Source organism: Corvus moneduloides, chromosome 19 (assembly GCF_009650955.1).
Source record: "Corvus moneduloides isolate bCorMon1 chromosome 19, bCorMon1.pri, whole genome shotgun sequence".
NCBI lineage: Eukaryota > Metazoa > Chordata > Aves > Passeriformes > Corvidae > Corvus > Corvus moneduloides.
Window position 1 is genome coordinate 7,225,586 of NC_045494.1, and position 23,992 is coordinate 7,249,577.

The 23,992-nt window shown below is 41.8% G+C and overlaps 1 protein-coding gene across 1 annotated transcript in view; it reads right to left on the reverse strand.

Moving 5' to 3' along the window:
• Positions 1 to 23,992, reverse strand: part of GRB2 (growth factor receptor bound protein 2) — a 50,475-nt gene that overhangs the window by 3,130 nt on the left and 23,353 nt on the right. Inside the window, exons 3-5 of the mRNA XM_032128810.1 lie at positions 7,582 to 7,679; positions 3,104 to 3,226; positions 624 to 792 (exon numbers count right to left, since the gene is read on the reverse strand). Of these exons, the coding sequence (XP_031984701.1) occupies positions 624 to 792; positions 3,104 to 3,226; positions 7,582 to 7,679 (390 nt within the window). The remainder of the gene's footprint in view (positions 1 to 623; positions 793 to 3,103; positions 3,227 to 7,581; positions 7,680 to 23,992) is intronic.

Genomic DNA, 23,992 nt, shown 5'->3' on the forward strand with positions numbered 1-23,992 from the left:
AAATGGAACAAAATAAAGAGTTGGATATACAAAAGCTACTCTGCTGGCACTTCACAACAGTTTTTGGAGTCTCTTCACACTGGCTAGATCCAAACCAGAAATATTCCATATGCTGTAACCACCTCTTCAGGAAAGGCCAGTATCAAAGCCTCACTGGGGGCTGCACTTCTGGCTATGATCAGGTATAAATCAGAACAGCATCACAGAATTGTTTAGGTTGAAAAGACCTCTAAGATCACCAAGTCCAACCATTAACTCAGCACTTTCCTATCCTTTCGGACTGTGCCCTGTAACAGGGCATATAATCCATTTTTAATTCACAGCAATCAGATTACCTTCCTGCAACAGAATCCACAAACATTACAACAAGCCAAATGTTCAAGCAGCAACAATAATTTTGCCTCAACTCAAGGGAGACCAGGAGCGTGGACAGGCTTTGCACAAGAATGCAGCTTATTTACCAGTATAATTTTGACTGCAGGATCTAAAGATACACTTACAAAGGTAAAAAAATGTCAGTCAGCTTCTTTCCATCCCTATCCATTCACTCTGAAATGCAATCCCACTTCAGACTGTGGCTGCAATAGCCTGAACAGGGCACTCTGCAGGGACACTTCTCTTACCTGTGGCACCTGCTCAATGTCCCGGAGAAATATTTGCTGGTTCCTGGAGACAGATGTGGATCTGTGATAATCTACCAGCTCGTTCAAAGAATTGAACTTCACCACCCAAAGGAAATACTTGCCAGCCCCATCTCTAAGCACCTTGAAGTGCTGCACATCATTTCCAAACCTGTGTGGAAAGAATGAAGAACACAGAAGAGCACATTGTTAGCCACGGAGAACTCCTTTTGGGGTCATCAGCACAGAGTTTAGAACAAAAAGGTCCTTCAGGGCACAGTGAAAACTGTCAATGACATTGATACCATAAATGTAATCCCACAGCTGGCATCACACGTACTTCTCAATGTATGTTACATATGCTGTCACCTGTGTTGCTGAAGATGGTGCAGAGAATCCCAAGGACAAATGCCATGGCCTTTGCAAGGTCACAGTAACACAGCTGCACCATGGTGCCTTCCACTTTACATCCCCAAACACAGGTTGCCACTCAAGCACAAGCACTTTGGTTTAGCTCTTGACACCCAACAGTTCCACAACTGACTTGAGCCACTTTCAGTCTGTGCTACTCTTGCCATGGTTCTCTGCTTCTCACAGTCCCAGTCCCTCCCTCCCACAGCACCACTGGGTACGTGCAACAATGCAATGCATAAGCACCAGTCCCATTATAGGCAAATTCCTGGGAAAACACTGCCATGGGGAACGTAGGATTGGCTCTTCTGGCAACCAGCATGGGCTTGTGCAAAGGGCTCTCTTACGAAACAAAAGAACCTCTCTGGTCCTTAAAAAAAGAAACCCCAAAATAAAATTTAACAAAAAAAACCCCCTCAAGCCCCAGAATGTTCAAAGATGCTGCTGCACACATAAACCAGCAACTTCAATTCTGTGTTAACAATTTTTTCCGACAAACGGTGGCATTCAGTTGAAGCTACATTTCCAACGGTTTTACTCTGAATAAAGAGGAACTCTGGAGAGGTCCACTGGGATTTTCCAGATGAATGGCACATTGGTATTTTTATTTCAGCCTAAAACACTGAAAACAGAAGACAACTGTTCCCCCTTGGCATACACGGCTCCTATACATCAGTGGGGAAAGCAGACACTGCTTTGAAACGACTCCTGGGTGCTGCCTCTGCTCTGCCTTCCTCAACCCGGGAGCTTCTCACTATTTCAAATCCTACAGGCCACTGTTTAGGAAAAGGACTTTCCTAAATTATACACACAGTAAAAACCATCCAGCTGAGACATTACCACCAGATGGCAACACCAGGCTGAACAGGCAGGCCCAGCTATGCCACTGTAACTTTCTGTTTCTTGAAGGAATGCACTTTCTGCAATTGAAGCTTCCATTCATTTCTGATATTCCAGCCCAGATGACTCTATCCAAGACAGAAATATAAACATCTCTAAAATCAGTGGCTTTAATCCAGTTTGCTGGCATGACTCAATGCTGCTGTACAGAAGGACGAAAATTTGGTTACAGACCAAAGATGACCAGAAAAAAAGAAACGAATCCTGTTGAGACAGATCACTGACAGCCACAGAAAACAGAGCCAGCTGGAATTGCACATGAGTAATAAAAAAGTTGTAAAGATTCTAAAGAAAATCTTGTTTATTTATGGAAGGAAAGGGGAAGATTACAGAAAATAATTTTTAAAGAAAATGCCAAAGCCAGCTGCTGAGGACAGATTCCCTCCCACCCTGATCATACATTAAATTACTTCACATACCTTTTCAAGTTTCTAATACCTCTATTTGACTGACTTCAGAGAATCACAGAACTGTTTGTGTTGGGAATCACCTAAGGATCACCTCATTCCAACCCTCCTCCCATGGGCAGGGACACCTTCCACTAGACCAGGCTGCTCCAAGCCCTGTCCAACCTAGCATTTAACATTTCCAGGGATGGGACAGCCACAGCTTCTTTGGGCAACTTGTGCCATGGCCTCACTACCCTCACAGAGAAGGATTTCTTCCTAACCCATGTGGAATGCACTTGTGAGGGTTCCAATGGACCTCTGGTTTCAGCTCCATGTCCCAGTGCTGGTCAATGGGAATATGACCAAAGCATGTGCCAAGCAGAGAAAAACATACTTGTACTACATAATGTACTACAGAGAGGGAAGATAAAGTAATAACTTGCACTGCAGAGGAGGAAGGAAGGAGGATGGGAGGTTGTCCACACTGGGTGCTTTGTGACTGTAAGAGGGAGGAATGGGATCTACAAAGAAGCCACCAGACAGTATCTGGGCCTGTGTGAGCCACGTGCCACCAGGTCAGTCCTGTGGGCTCACTGCAAACCAGAGCAAACAGATTTGCTCTATAGAGAGGGAATAAACGTCACTAGAAGAACAGGAATGCCGTAAGGCATCTGTGAGATTATTCCTGCTCCTCAGCATTGACAATCACCTGCCCTTTACTCCCCAGCCCAAAGGAGCAGCAGATGCCTGACTAGCACACAATTGCTCCTGGGCATGACTTACTTGACTGAGAGGGAGAAGTCCCCGGGAGCACTCTCACTCTCCCTGATGAGGAAGGCACCATCATGTCTCTGTTTGCCCAACATCTCTTCAGCCTTCGCTCGGGGAATCTTTCCAAAAAACCACCTGTGAAGGGAGGAAAAGAAAACAATAGGAGAAGTTAAGAATTTTAATCCCTTCATGAAAGAGCCAGAAATATCATGGCTCTGGAAACAAGATCCTGTCTATGCACTGCCCCATCCCGCACAAGTCAAAAGTGCATTTTGTATCCAAATCAATTTCTAGTCTCTTTCAGATCAGGTTGGTAAGACACATCTACTTCAGTATAAAGAATCAGTATCTTCATCCAGCAGCTGTTAGCTCCAGCAGCCCAGAGTCCAATCTCTGAGTCCTATGGTCCGAGACAGGTATCATCTGTCAGAAAGCTGAGGCAGGTGCCAGGACTGCAGTTACACATAGACCAAATTCCTTCAAAGTCTCTCTGCTCCACTGCAGAGGAGTGCTGAGCTAGGCATGGATTCCGTTCCAGCAAAGATGCTGATGCCACTTGTTTCAGGAGCCTCTTTTCTTGCTTTCTCCCACAGGCAGGACAATCCAGCAGCTTTCACAGAAAGAGTCACATGAAGTAGCTGCCTCATGGAAACCACATGCAAAATTCTCACCAGCCACTGGCTGACCATGACACCGAGGCTGAACCTACCCCAGGCCACCAGATCGTCAGCACTGACCAACAGCCTGGTCACGGGATCCTTGCCCCCATTTACATTTGCATTTCCAGACTAATCCAAGATTAAAGGCAAAGAAGGGATGAGTGGTAGGTCACAAGGCATGAGAAAAGCAGAAGCATCTTCACAACTAAAAAGCGGAGCTTTCAGCTCTGAGGAACAGATCACACAGGACAGCAGCACTTATCACACCCACACCCACGCAGATGACTGACCTCTGTTAGAGGAAAGCATTTCATAACAAGAGCTCCACTCACACAGCCCATTGTCTGCAGTGAAGGTTTTGCTGCAGCAACAAGGCAGGAGTTGCAGAATCCTTCCTGAAACAGTCATTCTTCAGAGAAGTTGGAGCTCTCCTGACGTCACAAAGTCACCAGATCTAAGGGGAAACTACCTCTAGAGCTGAAGAAGGACTAATTACTTGATCGCCAAACATGCTTTACTTGCTTGAAACTCTCATTGTGTGTTTTTTATCACCTGGAATGAAAAGGGAAAGCTTCCTCCCTCAACCATCCTATCAGTGATCAAGAACTTCACGGCATTTTGTACATTCTGGGTGGCTTAGCACCTGTGCTGCTTCTTGGTACCTGAGTTGAGGTGGTGGGAGACCACCATGGGAGACCCACCTGCCCCTCACTGCCCTTAAAAATCAACCAAGAGAAATCATGCAGTGAAACTACTTCAGAATTCAAAGGTAGTATTTAATTTCTTGGGCTTCTGGCACTATTGTCAGATAGACAAAGAAGCCTTGAATTTTCTCTCTGCCAAATGCTGCTTTAAAGCAAGCTTTATATTACGATTTTAGATATCTCGCCATATTTGTTTACGAAGTGTCTTAATCCTGTTTAGTTCTCAAATAATTCTCAATTACTCACATGTGACAAAGTCTCGTCTTAAAAAACAGCCTCACCTTCCTCTGTAAAGTAAGAAGAAAAGCCTGAAAGAACTTAATAGAATCCTTCCTGAAGCCTCAACAGTATACCTGTCTTCCCCCCCAAATTTTACGGAACCACTACAAAGTAGAAGTGTACTATTCTTTTAAAAGAAGTAACACTTCCAAAGTGACATTGCCAAACTACTTAAGTTTTCTGCCAGCTGCTTCTAAGGCACTTGAAATAGAAAGACTAAAAATCTTTCACAATTCTTGAGCTTTCTTGCAGTTTTATGGCTTCACTACCACATTAGCCAGAGCAGAAGAACCTGAATTAGAAAACTAAAATAAAACCCCAGAGATTAAACAAATGAAGTTATTTTGCAGGACTACTGTCTACTTAAGAACACAGTTGTAAAGCAGCAGAAGTGTTGTGCACGTATCTTTGTTTGAAAAAAATTAACAAACATCACAGTACATCAAAATAATTAGTGGAGAATTAGGCAAAGTGACCACGACATTCCCACAACTTTTCTTCTGAAGGGCTAAGCCTGATAAGGCTTGACTCCAACAAGCTCTGTAATGCAGGTGAAACTCATCCTGTCAGCACTGCAGAACCAAATGCAGGCATTCCTGCTGATGCTGCACAGCCAGAGGGAGCTGCACTGATTGTACAGCACAGGTTCTCATCGCTTCCAGCCTCCCCTCAGTCGGCACTTTGGCAATTCCTTCGGCTTCACTTCGCACAATCATTTCACTTGGCCGAGTTCCTCCATAGAAATTACAATACTGCAAAGTGAGACTTCAGCAATATCCCTCAGGACAAGCTGATAACAAACACAAAGACCTGAGATAGCCTGGATCAGATCCATGATGTGTTTCATAAACAGCAAAGTCTTCCCCTGCCCCCTTCAAGAGCAAGGTGTGCTGTGCCTTCACAGGAACCTCCCTGCCCAGAACTTCCTGCAGCTCTTCTCTGTCCTGCCTAGTTCTGCTCACTCTTTGCTTTGTTAATTGAGGTGGCAATTCAGATTAACCCTTCAGATTAATCCCCAGGTGAGTCTGGTCACTGAGAGGTGCCACATTTTCCTTTCAGTTTCATTTGCTGGTAGTTACAAAGTGATCTGTAAGATTTGCAAAATACAAGTAAGGAGGAACACTGCATTTAATACTAGCTGTGTAGTTGGATAATTTAAGTCTTGGATCCTAGGACAGGATTTAAAGTCATTTTCAGTGGCTTTCTTTCCAAAATTTCTTGAAAATTATTTGATACTAGTCTGAGAAAAGAACATTCTCAGCTCATTCTCTGCTCAGCTGCCTACAGTTTGCTTTTTGTATGACCTGTATGACTAGAGAGCTCTGCACTACAGCTAAGCCAACATTATGCTATAAAAACTTTTGCATAATTTCCCAGGGTTGTTAATGCAGTAGTTAAGACTCCCAGCATTGCTGACACATGGCACTGCCTCCATCCAGATGCCATCAGCAGTTTAAACATCTTCAGATAAGATCAAATTAACTATGCTTTAAAAACCACGATCAAATTCGCCCACTTGCAGGCTCGAATATTGTTCATTCCCTTTTGATATAAAAAAAAGTGAAAAACTGACAGCTCTATTCCTCTAAAACAAAACACAATGGAGGACCACAGAATAAACTGATTATCATAGGAGACATCACTGCAGGATAACTCAAATGCCTGGAAAATTGTCATGAGAAGGTGCAAGTATCAAATCAATGTGAGAGAAATTGCAATGTGATCCCCAGTGGACTGGCAAAATCAGGCCAAACCAGACATGTTACTACAGAAAACAAGGCTTTAAACAATTTCAGAATTTTCTTGTGGGTCCTTGCTTCACTTCCCACTTGGCTGCACTAGAAGCATGACACCTCTTCTCCCTTCTTGGGGCCCAGTCCCTCAGAAGCTTCCTTCTGCTATTTCAAAAGAGCCCTTAAAAAAATAATTCTTGATTGCATTTAACTGCTATATCTTCATTATATAATGACAGTCAACACTTACATAAATCATCAGTTTTTGTGAGCAAATGAAATGCTACAGCTCCTTGTAAAAACCCTGATTACAGGTTTTGCTGCTCCCTCCTAAACCTTCCTTTGAATCTGTTACCCAGAGCTTGCTGTTCTTGTTCAGATATTGCAGGATCTCAAAGTTTGGCAGAACCAAAGTTTAGCAGAAGACAGCAGAAACACATGAACTGACAAAGAAAATACCCAGTCATGAAATGCTACAGTTTTCATATGCTGGGTTTATTACACCTAGGGGGAAAGGTTCAAAGCAGTTTCTGGAGCAGCAGATCAAGGCACCAGTACTTGTGTAACAGCACTTTGAGGTCAGCCTGTTTTGTGAGGAAGGTGTTGGACCAGATGACTCTTACAGGTCCTGTCCAACCTTAACAATTCTGTGATTCTGTACTCAGGATGTGACAGACATACTACAAGTTCAGCTCCAAATACCCTTCACCTTTTGCTGAGCTGTGAATGCCATGATTTTTACTCTTAGCTGCTCAGTAAGTAAAATTGAGAATTGTCACAAGAACACAGACACTTTTCCTGGGGCAGTGGTAGTGACAACTCTCTCCTAAAGGGTTTTCTGCTGGTTTATGGCTGCTAACCCCAAGGTTGCTCCATCTGACCCTAAAAAACACCAGAGCAAGCACCAGAAAAGCCTCCCAAAACACCCTGCCATGCAGCTACTGTGAAAGGAGTTAAAGCAAACACTACAGCCAGAGACACACAACTTACCAGCCGTCCTTTATCTGTCCTTACATTTGAGTAGATCTGGTAAAATTTTAGCAGAAAACCATCCTTCTGCTTGTGAGGATGCCCAGAGTAAGATCAAGGGAGTCTATCCCAAAAGCTCTACTTACGGATGGGGTTTCATTTCTATGTAGTTCTTGGGAATGAAGCCGTCTTTTCCATTGAGTTCTGCCTTGTACCAATTCTGATCGCATTCTTCATTCAAAACCTGAAGGAAGGAAGCACACAAAAATTAAACTTGAGATACATTCAAGATACAAGCAAAACTGATGGAGGTAATTCCTCCCATTTGTGTTGAGCCGTTTTAATAAACACATTCAAACAGCAAATGTAGATGAACAAAGTTCCTTCTTTTTATTTTTTAAGGGGATACTTTTCTTGCTGTCATTTTAAACATGAATGAAAGATCAGGAGTCACAAGAGAGGAGCCACATGAAAAAGTAGTTTTAAAAAGCACAAATTGATACTTCAAAGCCTAATTACAAAAAAAAAAACTTTGATGCTTTATTTTTCATTGAATTTCTGCCAACTGGTACAGTGCAATAGGCAAGCCTGGTACACTGAAAGCAGTCCCTCCAATATTGTATTATGTTCTGTAACTAAAACCATGCTAGTGTTTGAAACTACCTCTCCTCAAGATGATTTTATTTTGTGTTGGAAGTAAGCACCCCAGAGAACCTGCCCCCTTTCCTTTAAGATTAAACACCACAACTACACTTTTCCTGGAGCTCTTTCATTTCTTCTCAGGAGGATACAATAAAAAGCTAGATCTGAGTCAAAAAAATAAAAACTTAAAGCCTCAAGTCACAAAAGTATCACATGACTAGCACTGCCTGAATGCAGGAAGATGAGGAAATGCAAAGAGAAAGAAACATGAATGCAGATCCAGAGATCGCATACTACACACACAGAGTTATGGTGAAGATATCCACCAAACCTTCAAACTAAAACTCTTTAGCTATGCCATTATGTTTCTTTATTTCAAGGGTGGTGAGAGGAAATTTAAAAAAAAAAACCCAGAAAGTAAAAGCAGACAAGAATTTGCAAGTGCATGTCTTATTCTTACAGCTGATGGGAGTGCTTCAGAAAATTAAACTGTAAAGATCAGTGCTTGCTGCCTTTCAAAAATATGTGACACACCAACACCCTAAATCTGTCTCACTGCTGACTGTATGACAGAGAAAAACCACAAAACCTACTGAAAAGAAATGTGGTAAAGGAAAGAGAGCGTAAAATGTGAACCTCCTCAGTCAATTACAGTGGGCAATAGTTACCTGGATGTTCCTTAACTCCCAAGGGAAGAGGCTGATGGGGTGTACATTCCCCGGGTGCCAGCACTTCCACTGGGGAGCTAGCACAGCTGCAGGGCCACATCTACAGAACTTTAGGTGAGCAAAGATATCCATCTTTATGGCCCATTTCAGGATATTTTCAGCTGAAGAGGCTTTAACACTTAGAAGATCCCAAGTACTTTCATATGGATGAAAACATTCAAGCTGTCTTTTGTGAAGTTACTACTTTGGGTTTCCATGCATTTATTTACAAGCACTGTTCCAGCATGCACAGCAGAGTTCAGTCATTTAGCTGGGATAATCTGAGCACAGGTCAGGAGCAGTTCAAGCGTGGCTCTGTTAGAGGCTCTGAGGTAAGAGCTCACACAGGGAGAGCTGCCCTGGATCAGCTGATGTCTGCTGGACTGCCTTTGAGCTTCGAGACAGCGATCTGGGCAGGGACTGATTCCTCCTCAGCATGAAATACAGGGAGAGACACCAGCAGGAGCTCCGGGATACTGAACAGCAATGACAGAGATCCAAAACAGGTGTGTAAAAAAGTGAACTGCACAGAGACCAGGGAGGGCACAAGCTGAAACCCAGATATATAACTCAGTCATATAAAGATTTCAGCACACGGCTTCCAAGAACCAGTAATTTGGGGCTGTTCTGCAACTCAAGCTGCCTTCACTAGAGTCCTGCATTATGTAACACAACTCAAACACAACACATTTTAATACCATTTCTAATAAACCAAATCTTACACAATGGTGTGCATACCTTTATCAGAGGTACCCCCCCAATGAGCTTTGGCAAGCTCATGTGCTACAGACTTGTTTCATCACCATCAGCGAGCAGTTAAGGGATCTGGCAGTCTGTTCTTTTTCCAGAAAGTATGGGTAAATTGTAGTTTCATCTGAAGGACACTGCCACAGTTTTGTGGGTTTGGCAGTAGGTATCAAAAAATTATCAGAAATTCTAATGCCCAAATGTAAATTATTTTAATGAGTTTTATCTTGCTCTGAAGATATGCTAATAGATTTGGAGGAGTCAAATCACATTGGGCTTGAGGTACTCATTAATGCCTGGCCTGAAGCCAAATGCCGGCGAGGGAGCAGTACTGAAGGATGCATTAAGTTTTGTGACCAGAGTGAAAAATCGCTGATTAAAGGCAGGGTAAGGTAACTGCCTACATACCTGCACGTCCAACCTCTTCAGGGGACTTCTGCTGTAGTGATGAGCCCTTCACACCTCCCCTCTCAGCGGCTTTGTTTGCTCCCAGGACCTTTTCCTGCCTCACACCCAGGCTGACGTTATCTTCGCAGCCCGTTGTCCTTTCTAGGATCATTTTAACGAGCTGTCACAGCTCTATTCACACCCTGGCAGGCAGCCAAGGATCCATGCCCTGTGTTATGGACCAGAGAGCTCATACACACACACTCACCCAGTAAACACCCCTGGGTTCCCCTTTCTGGCTCTTCAGAGAGAACAGAACACACTGTTTTCTGTCCAAAGCTCCATGTTCCTGTATTATTTCAGCAGGAGTCATCTCCACAACACAGATCTACAGAATAATTTTTTCTGACAGTGTCAGACACCCCTGGTGCTGCTCCCAATGCTTAGCACCAAGCAAATTGACTTGTACTGAAGTGCCTTAAATTCAGGACAACTTTGCAATCACATGCACAAGGCTGGAATTCTGGTAACTCCTATGAAGTTATGAAGCTATTATAATGAAAACTGCAGAATAGTCCTGTAAAATTTCAGCTTTCAAAAAAAAATACGTCACTAACATCCTTTAGTGAAATCTAACTAAAAAGTAAGTCAGGAACACACATAGGAATTTTGTGCATTGGTGTATCTGCCTTTGATGTTTACATCTGACACTGCTCTCTTATTTTAAATCATGAATCCACTGAAATGAAAGAACTAACTTTAAGTAATTAAACCATTTTACTGCAAAACGTTTCATGAAAAGCATCCAGTAAATCCATCTATTCTATATCTCCACGTGATTTCCAGATAATAAATCATATTAAAATTTATCATCTGGATATTAAAACACAGTGCTATGCCTCTAAGAAAAAGAATGATTCTTAACTGAACCACAGTAAGATTTCCCCGGACTTACCAAAGCCACAAAATTTAATCTAACTACAGCATGCATCACTGGATTTTGCTTTGAATAATTTGCCAAGTCCAAAATGAAAACACAAATAAATTAAGTAACAAAATGAAACTTTAAAGATTCACTGCTCCAAACTGAACAGCCTTCAAGGTCTGCAAAAAATCTGAAACACTTTTTTAGCTCAACTGTTCAAAACTGCTGCTCTTTGGATAGGTCAAAACCTAAAGCGTTCCTCTGCATCCAATCCCATGGCTGCCATAGATCTAATCAGGTCTGTGCCAGAGTGACTCTTCCATTCACACTGGGGCACCTTTGTCTGAGAGGAGGAACAAGGAAGTATATTTTTATCCCCTCCATTTGAAGCCATGCTGCCATGTGATATCCTCAGCCCACAGTCAGCCCTGGTTTACAGTAAGAGTGGCTCAACTGCATCCAGCAGTTTCTCAGTTTGATAACAGCTCTTATCAACAAAACCCCATCTGTTCCCATGGAAATGGAGAAGAGGAACCTCGGAAGAGTTGCACAGCAAGGCAGCTCCCAAGTTTTAGCTAGAACAGTTCACACACAGCAACCATCCCCAGCCATGTTCAATTCCATACCTAGCGAGTATTTCCAAGCACACCCTTGGGAACTGTACACCAGTCTCAAACCTCTCAAAACCAAATCACCCTCAGGAACACACGGGCACCAAACAGGAACATAACAAGCAGATCTGGCTCAGCTCTCAAGCTGACACCCATTTGCAAACATGAAACTAAACATAATGCCTCAAATGTTACGTGCTGTGAGTTTAGCCAAATTAATCAACATCCTTCAGTTTTGGAGAGACAAACCCCAAAAAACATATTCAGAGAGGGCTCTGAGTTTGGACTGAAGCTCCTCTTTTCCCTGAACTCCAAGGTTTTGGGATTCTTGCTGTGCTAACTGAAACAGAAAGTATAACACAACTGCTGCAGTAGCACCTGTTATTGCCAATGTGGTTTTTCTCCTCCACAAAGTCACATTGACAATGCCACAAGGAAAACAATGCAGTTGATTAAAAACATTCCCATAGTCTGAAGAATCCAAGGAAAGCACCCACGACACCCAAACTAGGGCAGGAATTAAAACTTACTAAGTGAGCAAATGTTTCAAAGGCAGCAATTCTGCAACTGAATTTCTAAGCCTGGAAATTACTTGTCCCAGGATGGAATGGCCTTTGGGAGAAGGGGGCTCACCCACAGCAGAGGTGCTTTAACACAGCTTTACATTTCAGAGAAAAATGGCTCCTTTTCTGCTCTGAGGGTTACAAACTAGCTATAAACCAGCAAGTAGAAACTGCTTCAAGGGAAACTATGTCTGGATTCAACAAAGCAAGTTCACCACAGCCCAACATAAAGCATTTTTGTTCTCTGCAAATTTACTGTAAATGGCACCACAGGATATTCAAATTCATCTCTTCAGGGTTTTGCAAAGACAACCCAAGATATAGCCTGGTCACCTGTACCTCCTGTCTTATCCTCCTCCCTCTGGCTGCATGTCACCAAGGTGGCTGTGGGGCAGGAATGGCATCTTAAGGAAACCTGGGGAAATGTGCACATCAAAATGCCATTGTGACTCAGATCAGGCCAAATCAAATTTTCTTGTCTTTTCTTGATTTACTCATCACACACAGTACAGTTAACTTTAACTGCAAACTTTCAATGCAAAAAGGTACATTGGACAATTTGGGTGACTCAAGAACACGTAACTGCTAAAATATTTTAGCCTTTTCCTTAAATTCAATTTATCATGATAACACATAGGAAATGCAAAATATCCACATTTTTCAGAACAAAGCCTGAAGTACCACGTTTGGACATGCTTTAAGAAGACTGTGCATACTTGTTCTCTAGGTAGATATAAAAAGCTGTGGAAATGCTTAACAACCACTGAGCAAATATTACCAAAAACAGCCAGAGAAAAGACTGTTTCTTAAATTGCACTCAACTACCAAGTATTATAATATAATACCTAAATAATGGATGTAGATTGCACTGTAATGCAGTAATGTGTTATGGATACAGGTTTTCCTTCTCACGCGCCCCAATTCCCATTATCACTATAGAAACACTTCTTCCACCCACAGCTTTTTAAAGGCACAAGAGGAGCACAAAATATAAACTTAAAAGAAAGTAATTTTAGAAAGTCTCCCCACCACAACAAAGTCCAGGGTTCTTTTTTCCCCATTCCTCAGTGGTGCTTTTGTCAAAAGCCTTATCTGAAGTGACACTGCTGCTTCAACACACACGGACTTTGCACACCCACAGCCTTTACCACAACAGCCAAGCAGCTGGAAGCAGGAGTCCAGAAGAGGAAATTTCGAAGCTTTTCAAAGCAGAAGGCTGATGTCTGGGTTACCAACTGCTGTCTTTAGTTTCTTTGAGAAGAAATTATGTCCAAGTTATTTCCATTCATCTTGAAGGAACCTGGAAATTCCTCCAAAGTAAAATACATGACAAAGCTGAGAGACAACAAACCAACAATAAAGTCACAGGACAAGGCCACTCTAGGACCTAAACTTCTCTTTCCAAACCCTGAATAATATTGCCCTCCATATCTGCTGCACAAAACTACTCACCATGGGAGGTTTGTGCAATATAAACATTTATACATAAATCCAGGATTACCCTAAACTTCTGAGAGGGTTGATGGGGAGAAGTAGCTGGGTAAGATTAAAGGAAATGATGTTATTTTTAACTGCATGAGATAAAGACAAGTAGTCACTACAATTCCATGCAGTATTTCACTAGGAAAATCTCAAATCCATAGGAGCATTGGCTAAAGTGGTCAAGAAATCCACAGTTGCACTGGCTGGCAGCACAGTAAAATCTGTTGTAACAAAGAAAAGTCCAAAGAGAGGACTGGAGCAAGGAATTGGCATTCAAACTTTTACAAAGCCACCTTTTATGTTTTTTTGTAGGTAACACAAGAATACTTGAAACAACTTTATGTTAGCTGAGGCACAATCAAAGTCTAGCCACCAGGGCAGAACTCAGTACAGACTAACTCACCCCGCCTCTCAGGCCTTGCCAGTCTGGTACTACCATGTCCCCTCTTCAGTTGTGAAGTTATTTATTTAAGATAACAGGAAAAAGAGAAGTAAAAAATGAACAATCTAGACAACAATTCTCTTTCCCTATGGCTCACCTTTTCTGGTTCATGTGGCACAAAGATGGGAGGAAAAACCCCAGTATTTTAAAGTATACTGCAGAGAGCTCCAAAATGTCTAATGGAGATGCTGGATGGAGCCAATAAATTTCAAGAAACTTTGCCACAGGTCTTGCATTTCTTCTGTGTAGGAAGTTTCCACTAGCACAAACACATGGAGGTAAAATGATAGCAAATGTGCCAGTTCTGCTTCTATTCTTGTGGTGGATAGAGAGATCTCAGCCCCAGTGACTACAGAATTCCCTTCAAATTAGTCCTCCCACTATTATCATCTGTATAAAGGTTAAGCTGTAGATACTACAAATAGCCTATTTTCAAAAAGGTTGATGGAAAATCTCCCAAACAGAAAGCATGGCAGCCTGCAGCAAAAAATCAGTATTCATGATTTTACAATTCAAACAAAAATAGCTTTACAGAACTTGAAGTAGCTACAGCTCACATTCTAATTAGGCTTCCCACATCTCAAAGACCCCCAAGTGTTTCCAAAACAGCAGGGACTCTCAGAAGTGAGATTCATTTTATGTTCAGCAACTTTAATGGTACTTAAATGAACACTAATTCTGACAAACTTCATAATGTAAGGACTACTTCAGCATTTGATGCTGCAAGGAATGCACAATCTCATTCCAGTGCCTGATCAAAATGGAGTGCAAAGCAGTAAAAAGCTTGTTAACACAGCCTGAGCCCCACAGCTTGGCTTGAACATGTGGAGAGCAGAATGCTCAGGGATTCACAAGAGCAGTTTCTTAAAAAGAGGAAGGGGAGTGTTGTTTTTCCCCAACAGACCAAGGGTTAGTTTACAGTGACTAAAAACCAGGATCAGCCGCCTTTTATAACGAGCTGTAGTGCTCAGGATGTTATCACGGAAACAGAAGACAAAACATCCTTCCTTAATCTCAAACCCAATCCAGACCAAATTTGGAAGCCCTGAAGAGCACAGCATTTGGTCGGCTTTCTGTTGTGCAGTGTGAATTACTTCACTCAGGTACTACTAGGGATGGGCATTTGCTTGCAAATGAGCTATTCACGGAGGTTTTATTTAGCACTGCTTAATTTAGGATTAAACAGGGTCCCAGAAAAAACACCATTGGTGAAGCACGAACTGAAGAACAGGTCACGTGCGGAAGCCTAGAGAGCTCTATGCCACCCTCCCTCTTTTTTAATGAGGAAAGAAAACAGCCTTGAATTCTGAGTACAAACCTGCTCTATCTGGGAAAGGTTCAAAATTCAAAACCAGACCCCAAAATAACCCAAATGCATATATGCACAAGTCTACATAAAGAACAGAGCACACATTGCCTTAAGCACCAAATAAACCCTCAATTTTGAGAAGAAAAATTTTGAAAGAAGTCTTTTTACCTGCTGGTCAGAGTAAGGTCTCCTGGTTTCTATTCCTGTAATCTGCTGCTAACACTAGTGCTATTGATGCCATGATGATTTTTTGCCTTTTTTTTTATATCCCTTTTATATACCTTTTTATACCTTTTGTATTCTTAATGTTTTTTAGCCTACATTCTTAGACTTGTTTGTCAAGCCAGGAGACTAAACATCTCAGGAGCCTCGTAGTTAGGGATCAGAAATCTCCAGACACCAAGGTCCTCTCCAGAATACATTCTGTAAACTAAGATAGAACATCCAGGGGAAGGTTCCTTGGGGAGGGGGGCTCACTCGAGCCTCTCACTGGGGAATCTTTGATAGATCTGCTAATTAGTAAGACCTATAATGATATACCCGATCTATTAGGGGTGTGCACTGCGGCGTGCATTTTGGCACATTCCACCTGGGTGTGGTGCACCTAAGGATCCTTAAAATAAATACAGAGATAAAATCCCTTTTTCCCTTCTAACCGTGTTTGATTCTTGATTTTAAGACCAGGAAAAGGCATCACTATAAATTCCAGGCCATCTTACAAGGGCTGTTTCGAGCTGCAACTTCAAGTTTAGCAACATGGACACCAAGCATAAAACATCTGTTATCATGTGCTCTAGACTATTTATCCAAGTACAACCAAACTACAACCTTTCAGGCATTTAATGAAATTGTGAGGCTTTTGTAAGAGCTCTTGGCACAAGCTCTGAGGGATGATGGTTGAAAGTCACTAACAGAAAATAATAAAAAAGAGCTATCAAACATTCCAATGAGAGTGTTTCAGAACTGCTTTTGAGCTCAACAGAGAAACGGCAGAAATATCAGCAGTGGGCTTGTGGCAGTTTGCAAGCATATCAAAATTATACATTTCTCACTTTCTGCACTTCTCTCATTGTGCTGGCTCTGTTGTAAGCCTGGACTTGATAGTGTGTCTCAAACAAGAACTAAAAAGGTAATGAAGAACAAGCAATCGTAGCATGTGCTTGTCCTTTTAGAGCTTTACAATACAAATGAAGCTGGTCACCACAGTAAAATTGGAAATACCCCAGGGAAATACACATGCCTGACAGCCCATAGGTCAGACATTCACTGCTTACAAAATCCATTCGTAACCTGCTTTGCATAACAATTTTACTTGAATACCCAGCAGTTCCTACTTCTATATTTGCATGTGTCCTACTTTGTCCTGCTATCTCTCACTAAAATGCACCGCTGGAGAATGAATTTCTCACCATCTCAGGAGGAAGCACATACACCTGTCCCAGAGACAGGGACAATTCCTTTGATTGTACAGCAGAGGCAGGACCAGAAGGCAGAGCTCTTGGCTGACTGTCCCACATGGTGCCTTTGAACACACCACAGTCAGGGACCAAAACATTCACTAGAGGACAAAGGATGGTTTGTATGAAGCACAGGATGGTGCACCAGTAACAACCAGCCCTTGATCATCTCATGCTTGCTACCCCAAACCTCTACAGAAAATTTGGACAGAAAATTCCAAAAAATTCCTCTGTCAAGAATGAAAGGTAAAAAATGCTGAAATTAGGACAGTTGTCCTTTCTGTTCCAAATAGAGGGTGTGTACCATTACCTCTGCTACACTTTGCTGCCCAAGAAACCACCAAACCCAACACTCCATGTCAGTACTTTCACTCTTAATTACTGCTTTTCCTAGCACACAAACTCAACAACTGACCTATCACTTTTGATCAGACAGGAACAGTTATTTGTGGAGTGACATCCAGCAACTGCTTCACTAGGACATTCTCCATCACAAGCATCTAATGCTTATACACAACAGAGGTGCTGTGATGTACAGAAGTAACAGCAGGTTGAAGTCCAACAGGATGTGTTATGGGAGACAAACTAATTAGGAATACTCAGCATCCTGCAAAAGTATCACACCACATAAGGCACCTCGACTCCAGTACTGGAAAAGCTCGGTGGGAGGAACAATGACTATTAGTGGGACAACCTGGACTTAATCTTTGATCAGAAATTTAGGTTATGTGACCAGAGGGCAGTTTTGCAGCAGCCTTGTGGACATCAAACTACAGTGCTCCCCAGCCACAGCCTTACATGCACTGAGTGGAAGAATTACTTTGCATGATGGGCAGGAATTACAGCTCTGTCTGTACAGCTCAATATGAGGTGACATCAGTTTGATTTCAACCAATTTTCCACTGTAATGTTTGAGGTATTTCCAGAGGAACTGATACCAAGTAAGTGAGTTATCCCCTGTCCTGCACTGGTGCAGCTGATTATTTCTGCCTAGGCCTCTGACAGTTCATTGATCCTTGTTGAACATCTTCCTGTTTTCACATTTCTTCAAACCACCATGACAAGAGGTGTCACCTAAATGAGGTCACTCTGCTTGTAAAACAGACTGACAATGGCAGTGGACAGAGTTCAAGAAGCATTTGGACCCTGCCCTCAGGCACATGCTTCGACTCTTGGAGTTGTCCCCTGAAGGGTCAGGAGCTGGACTTGATGATCCTTGTGGGTTCCTTCCAACTCAGGACATTTTATGACTCTATGACAGGATTGATAACCCAGGATGCACTGGTAAGTCTGAGTGACTAACAACATGATGTACTTTGAAAACCTGGAAAAAATTAAAAGAAAAAATGTACATGCCTTGCACTGACAACCAGAAATTTGGTGAGGAGCAAGCCACATACCAACGCTGCCTGCTACAAAGCAAAACTGAAGGAAAAAAATGTGAAGGTTGTCCAAAACCCAATTATGTTTCTGTGGGAAATACAATTAGAAACATTATCTGCTGCATTTTAAAACACACTAAGAAAAGATACAACCCCATAAAGTCCTTAAAAAAAAAAACTCAGAAGAGTTCAAAGAACCAACTTTCAGTTTTTGTGTCGAAAGGAAGCAAATTAACTTGAGCTGCAGCTGCTCTGTTTTTTCCAGTGAAAAAGGTATTGCAAACACATGAGCAAAGGGTTCAACATGTTTCCAAAGATGAAAACAGGCACATTTCTGCTATTAATGACAGTAATATAAGAGGAGGGTCAAAAAAGGCGCTTTTTTTTTCTCTAAATGCACGGTTTTCTTTAAAATGTTTTATTACAGTATTCAGTACACATTCATTTTACACTGCAGACAAGTTAACACAGCAATAAAAACCTTAACTTTGCTTCATCTGGTTTTGAAATGCAAAAGCTTTAGGATTCTACTAGCATAGATTCTTATTTAATATTGATTGCTTAATATATTATTAATATTATAGCATTGTAAATTTTACAGAATGTGAAACAGCCTTACTCAGCCCTTTGTAAGAAAGATTCCAGGAATGATATTTGACAACTAATTATCTACAGGACAAAGTTTCCTAGGTTAATTACACCCCGATAGGACATACTGAAAAATGTATTTGAAAAGCACTATGCAACACTGCAGTTATTCTGATATTACTGAACTTTTGTACATCTCTTACTGATGGTCCTCAGAATCCACAGCTAAGTCATGCCTTGAAAGGCACAAAAACTTAGTGTACTAAACACAGAGCTATAAGCCAAAATCTAGTTGATTTAAGCCTTTATTCAGGAATAAGGATATTTGCAGGCATCTCTCAACACAGTCAGCAATCAAACTGTTAATACTGATACTGCACATATCTTGACCTTGGAATTAACCACCTTACTTGGGAATTCACACTTCTGAGCAGGAATTCCTACCCAGCTACAAACTCAGAGGCCACACTCTCAGTTTGGGGTGGCTCCAAGTTTGGCAGCAGCTCTGTGAGCTGGTTTATGCAGTGGCTGCACCCTCCCACCTGTGCTCCCCAAAGTGGGAACAGGCACCTGTTTAGTTCCTCATTGGAGGACTGAACATTGGAGAATTGATGTGCAGAAGAGTTTAGGGAGGTGCTGCATTTCTCACCTGCCTGGTTGGCTCCACAGAAAGTGCAGGGCACAGCTCTGGGTGTGAAGCAACAGAGGAGACGGGAAGGAAAGGAACAGGGCAGGACTGCTGGAATGGGCACTGCCATGAAGGAAACACCCTTGTTCCAGTTTCAAAGGACACAAATTCTCCCCAATTCTTGCAGCAACCCACCCCAAAATGTACACATGCAAGAACAGTTCCACTTGCTCTAAGATTTAAACACAGCAGATCAGGGGAAGAGAGGGACAAGAGCTCAAGAAGGAGAAAGTGAGTAGTCCTGCTCTGGGGCAACAAAAATTCAGAACTCACTGACTGCAAGTGGGAGGAAGGGAAATGGGGAAGCTGGAGTGAGTAACTTAGCTGACACCTAGATGTATTTGTGTTTTCTGATGACAGTCTTATTTGGACAAGTGTTAGGACTATTTTTTTCAAACTGTACACAAGCTGGGACTTTTAATGGATAAAGATGGAGAGTCAGGTCAGCCGTACCAGGTTAAGCTAATCCTGGCAAGACACATCTGAAGATAGACAGGAAAAACTCAAACTTCATGCATGAAACGGCTCTAAAGTTCAGGGACACACAAGAAATGCTGGGGGGCTCATCCATCAAGTCTCTTTCTGTGCTCTGTACTGTCAACAGTGACAGCTGCTGGTCCTTCTGACAAGTTTAATTCTTTACAGGTTACATCACCCACGTGCAGAGCAAAAGTCATCCCTTCCATCCTACTACACGTTGCAAAACTGCACACAGGAGAAAGCAGGGCTTTATGGTGTTTGAAATTACATGTTAATACCAGTGCACAAACCTCAAACTTTTTGGACATCGAATGTCAAGAGAGTGCTGACTGCAATAACCTCTCTGCAGCAACTGAGCAATCAGAATTTGACAATCAGTATTTACTAATTTCTTTCACACCTAAGACCCACATGGACTTTTCTGCCAGTCCCCGGGGCATACTCTGCAATTTGCATTTGAAAGTACAGAAGAGGGAACAGCGCATGTTCCACTACCCTGAGACAGCTGCCCCAAATGTCACCACCACCCAGGTCAGGCCCCAGCTGCAAAGGCATCACTGGCCAATGAAGCTCAAGTTGCCACTTCCTCTTAGCACCAAAAAGGTTTTACAGCCTCAGTGATCTAAGAATAGTATTACCACCATCTATTTCAACTGCATTTTCCCCCATTTCAAAATACATCCTGACCTCCCCATCCGTGCATTTCAATCCCCATCCTGCTGAGGAGAGTGAAATTAATGGTGTTGAAATCTAATTCTGAGATGAAAAATGAAAATTACTTTTAAAAGGACCACACAGGATTTTCTGAACAATTGCTGCAAAGCAACAATGCCAAGAGATCCTGGGCAGGGTCTGAGAACCCCTCCACAAACTACTGTCAGTCTGTGCAAAAAAGCCTACTGAAATACATACCTATAAAATACGTATGATTCAATATAATATATTTCAATATAATAAAGATATAATTAAATATATAAAAATATTTTTTCCTATTGTTGCTAGGACGGGCAACAGCAGTTGCACCTGCACCTTTGAAAAAGCATAATTTAGCTTTGGCCATAAAATTTCCCAGGCTTATTGATGGAGAACAAAATGATATAAATGCTTGTGGGATGGAAAGACAAAGATTTTTATTAAGCAGACTTCACACACAAAATGGAAAAGAATAACTAGTGATAGTTAGACCAGAAAATAGTATTTAAAGTAATCTAGAAAGCCTCATTACTTTTCTACTGTGTTATGAAAAATCATCATCCAATCTCCACGCTATATGAGGCGTTCAGATGCAAGGCTTACTGCAGCTGCCTTACACCACAGACACCACAAATTAAAGACTTGCCTCATCAATCCAGGGCTTCAACAACTCTGTTTGCTAGAATTTTGTGCAGGAGTCTTAAAGATCTTGTTTACAGAGCCAACCTCTGCCTCAAAGGGACTGCAATCTATGCTCTGCTTTGCCAAGAACCAAGTTCAGGGAGAAAAGAAGAAAAGCTTTGTGTTTGCCACAGGAAGGGTTCACTGTGCTCATTTGAATGATCCTCCCCTTACAACAGAGGAGATATGATTCATATCAAGTGTCAAAGTTAACGAATTCTCAACATCTTTATTTTTCCTTCCACCCCTGACAGCTCCTCACTGAAGTTATTACTGGAGGAGTGTCACAGCAACAGCTCTTACCTCACCATCTATTCCCCCTTCCTCCTCCACTACCCCAAATGGAACAGACTTGCTATCACTGAGCCAGCTCATGCAATTCTTTATTCTTTGCAATTTCCTACCTCTCATTTGAAAAACAAATACTTCACTGTTATCTAAAAATATATTAAAACATTGCCAGCAACTCAGCACTTAAAGCAAAACAACCATCACCACCCAGTGTGAATGCACAATAGAAGTAGCATTTTTGGTAAGGCAAATTTTTAAGGAGTTCTTGAGAACTGCAAGAAAAATAACTCAAGTTACAAAAATAAAGGGCTGCTTTGCCATCATGAGACTTGGCCAAATGCACAGCCCCAGGGCAGGAATGGAGACTGCCATCCACCTCAGTTTGCGGTGGCTCATCCAACTTGGATGGGAGCACACTGAGCACAACTACTTTGTATCAAATCAAAGACAACCTTAGCTTAAAAAAGAAAAAAAAAATATATATGTAAACTCCCACACAAGTCCAAAAAACCAAGCCAAAACAAAAAAAAGCCACCAAACACAAAAAACCCCAAAACACAAAACCATAACCAAACCTCACCAAACCCTTGTCCAGTTCACAGTGCAACTCTACAAATGTCTGTGCTACCACAATATGAGTGACACTCAACACAGTGTCCTGTCTGTAAAGCTCAGATATGACCCCAAGATAACTGATTCCACAAGAGGAGTTTGTGACAGAGCTAGGTTCAGCTTCTCCCTGTATTTTCTTCCCTCCAGCCATTCATTCTCACCCCTTATTCTCCACCCCCATGCTATGCCGGCCCAAGTGTTTGAGGAGTTAGTCAAGACAGGACAAGGTGAAGGAAAAAAAATTAAACGTCATTTTCAAGGGCTCCGTTTTTTCCAACTTGCTCAGTCCCAGTGGAGCTCGGTCACTTGGGTGAATTCTATATCCACAGAGCACAGGAATTACAACTAGAGGAGAAGCTCAAGTGGTCTCTGTACTGCACAAAACAATAAAGTGTGATTAGAGTCACACACCCCAGGCAGGGGGAGTTCCAGGGAGCATCTTCAGTGATGTTCCAGCATTGCAGGTTCTCTCAAAACCAGCTGCAACAATATACACCACTGTACAGAAAGGCACCCTTTAGATGACCTATAAAAATAACAGACACAGGAGGAGAAGGAACTTGCTTCTTCCTATCCCAGCTTCAAAGCACTAACACATATTTTCCCCTTTTTCCATTTCTACATTCTGAAATGTAGCTTCAGAATGGGAACTGGCAAATATGCTCCATGTTCAAAGCTGACCAGCAGAATAGTCAGACCAATATCCAAATGCTTTTAAAAGAATTCCCTACACTATCTAATCTAGAACTCCATCAGTGTAGTACAATAAAATCTCAATTATCCCATGAATCTGTTCGAACAGGAGTTACAATAAAATACCAATCTCTTAAAGACAGAGAATCACGTTTGCTTTTTAACTCCCACCATCACCAGCTGTCCTTTTGCTTTCTTTTCATTTCCAGGCCTGAAGAAGCAGTACCACTTGTTTCACAGTTGATGTCCAAAACTGTGTAGAAAGGACAGGGCTTCCTCCCCAGGTTTCAGACAAAGAACTCTTGTAATCTTCAAAGTCCACCTGACAATGTTTGTTCAGTAAAACATGTTAGCCCAGTGCAGAAGTGTCTTCTCTGTTACAGACTACAGAGTTAACCCTTTACAGTTAACTCTTCAGTTAAAAGTGAAACGATTTGCCAGTAACAAGAGTGAAGCTGTAGATAAGGAAAAACCAGGGAATTTTGTGCTCCAGTTGAGTTGTCCCTTCTGCATTTAAACTGCCCAGCTACACACTTTCCAGCATCTTGCATTAACTTCTGTGTTCTTGTAAGAAAATGAGGAGACATTCCATGAAGTTTTATATTTTTGTATGTCAAACACTGAGACAAAGCTCTGGAAAATCCTATTCTGTTTCAGAAAAGCTAGTAAATAAAATAATTCTGACCTATCGGGAACTAAGAATTTCCCAAAATTTTGAACTGTAATAGCCAGTACTAATTTGTTGTCATGTGTGAATTGCATCCTTTGTTACTGAAAAGAGTTGATTTACCCATCATTTTAGACTGTCTGTTAAGACAAAAAACTCCAAACAAATACCCCCAACAAACCCAACCAAAAAAAACCCCCAACCAACAAAGTGTATGACTCCAAGGAGCAAAGTCTTTGAGTGCTTTACTATCTCAGGATAAAATAAGCATTTAATCTGAAGTTTGCAGAACACATCTCAACCACCTTTCTTTTTTCACTACATTTTTTGTAGCTGTTGAAGAAAGGGTTAAAGCCAGGACATTTTCAAATCTAGAGATTAAGCGTAATGAGATCAGAATAATAAGATTACCATAATCTGCCTCACACACATAGCTAGGATCAGCCCTAATCTCTTCATTTTCAGACAGATGGAAAAAGCATGAAATCAGAGATAACATGAGGCCAGTTT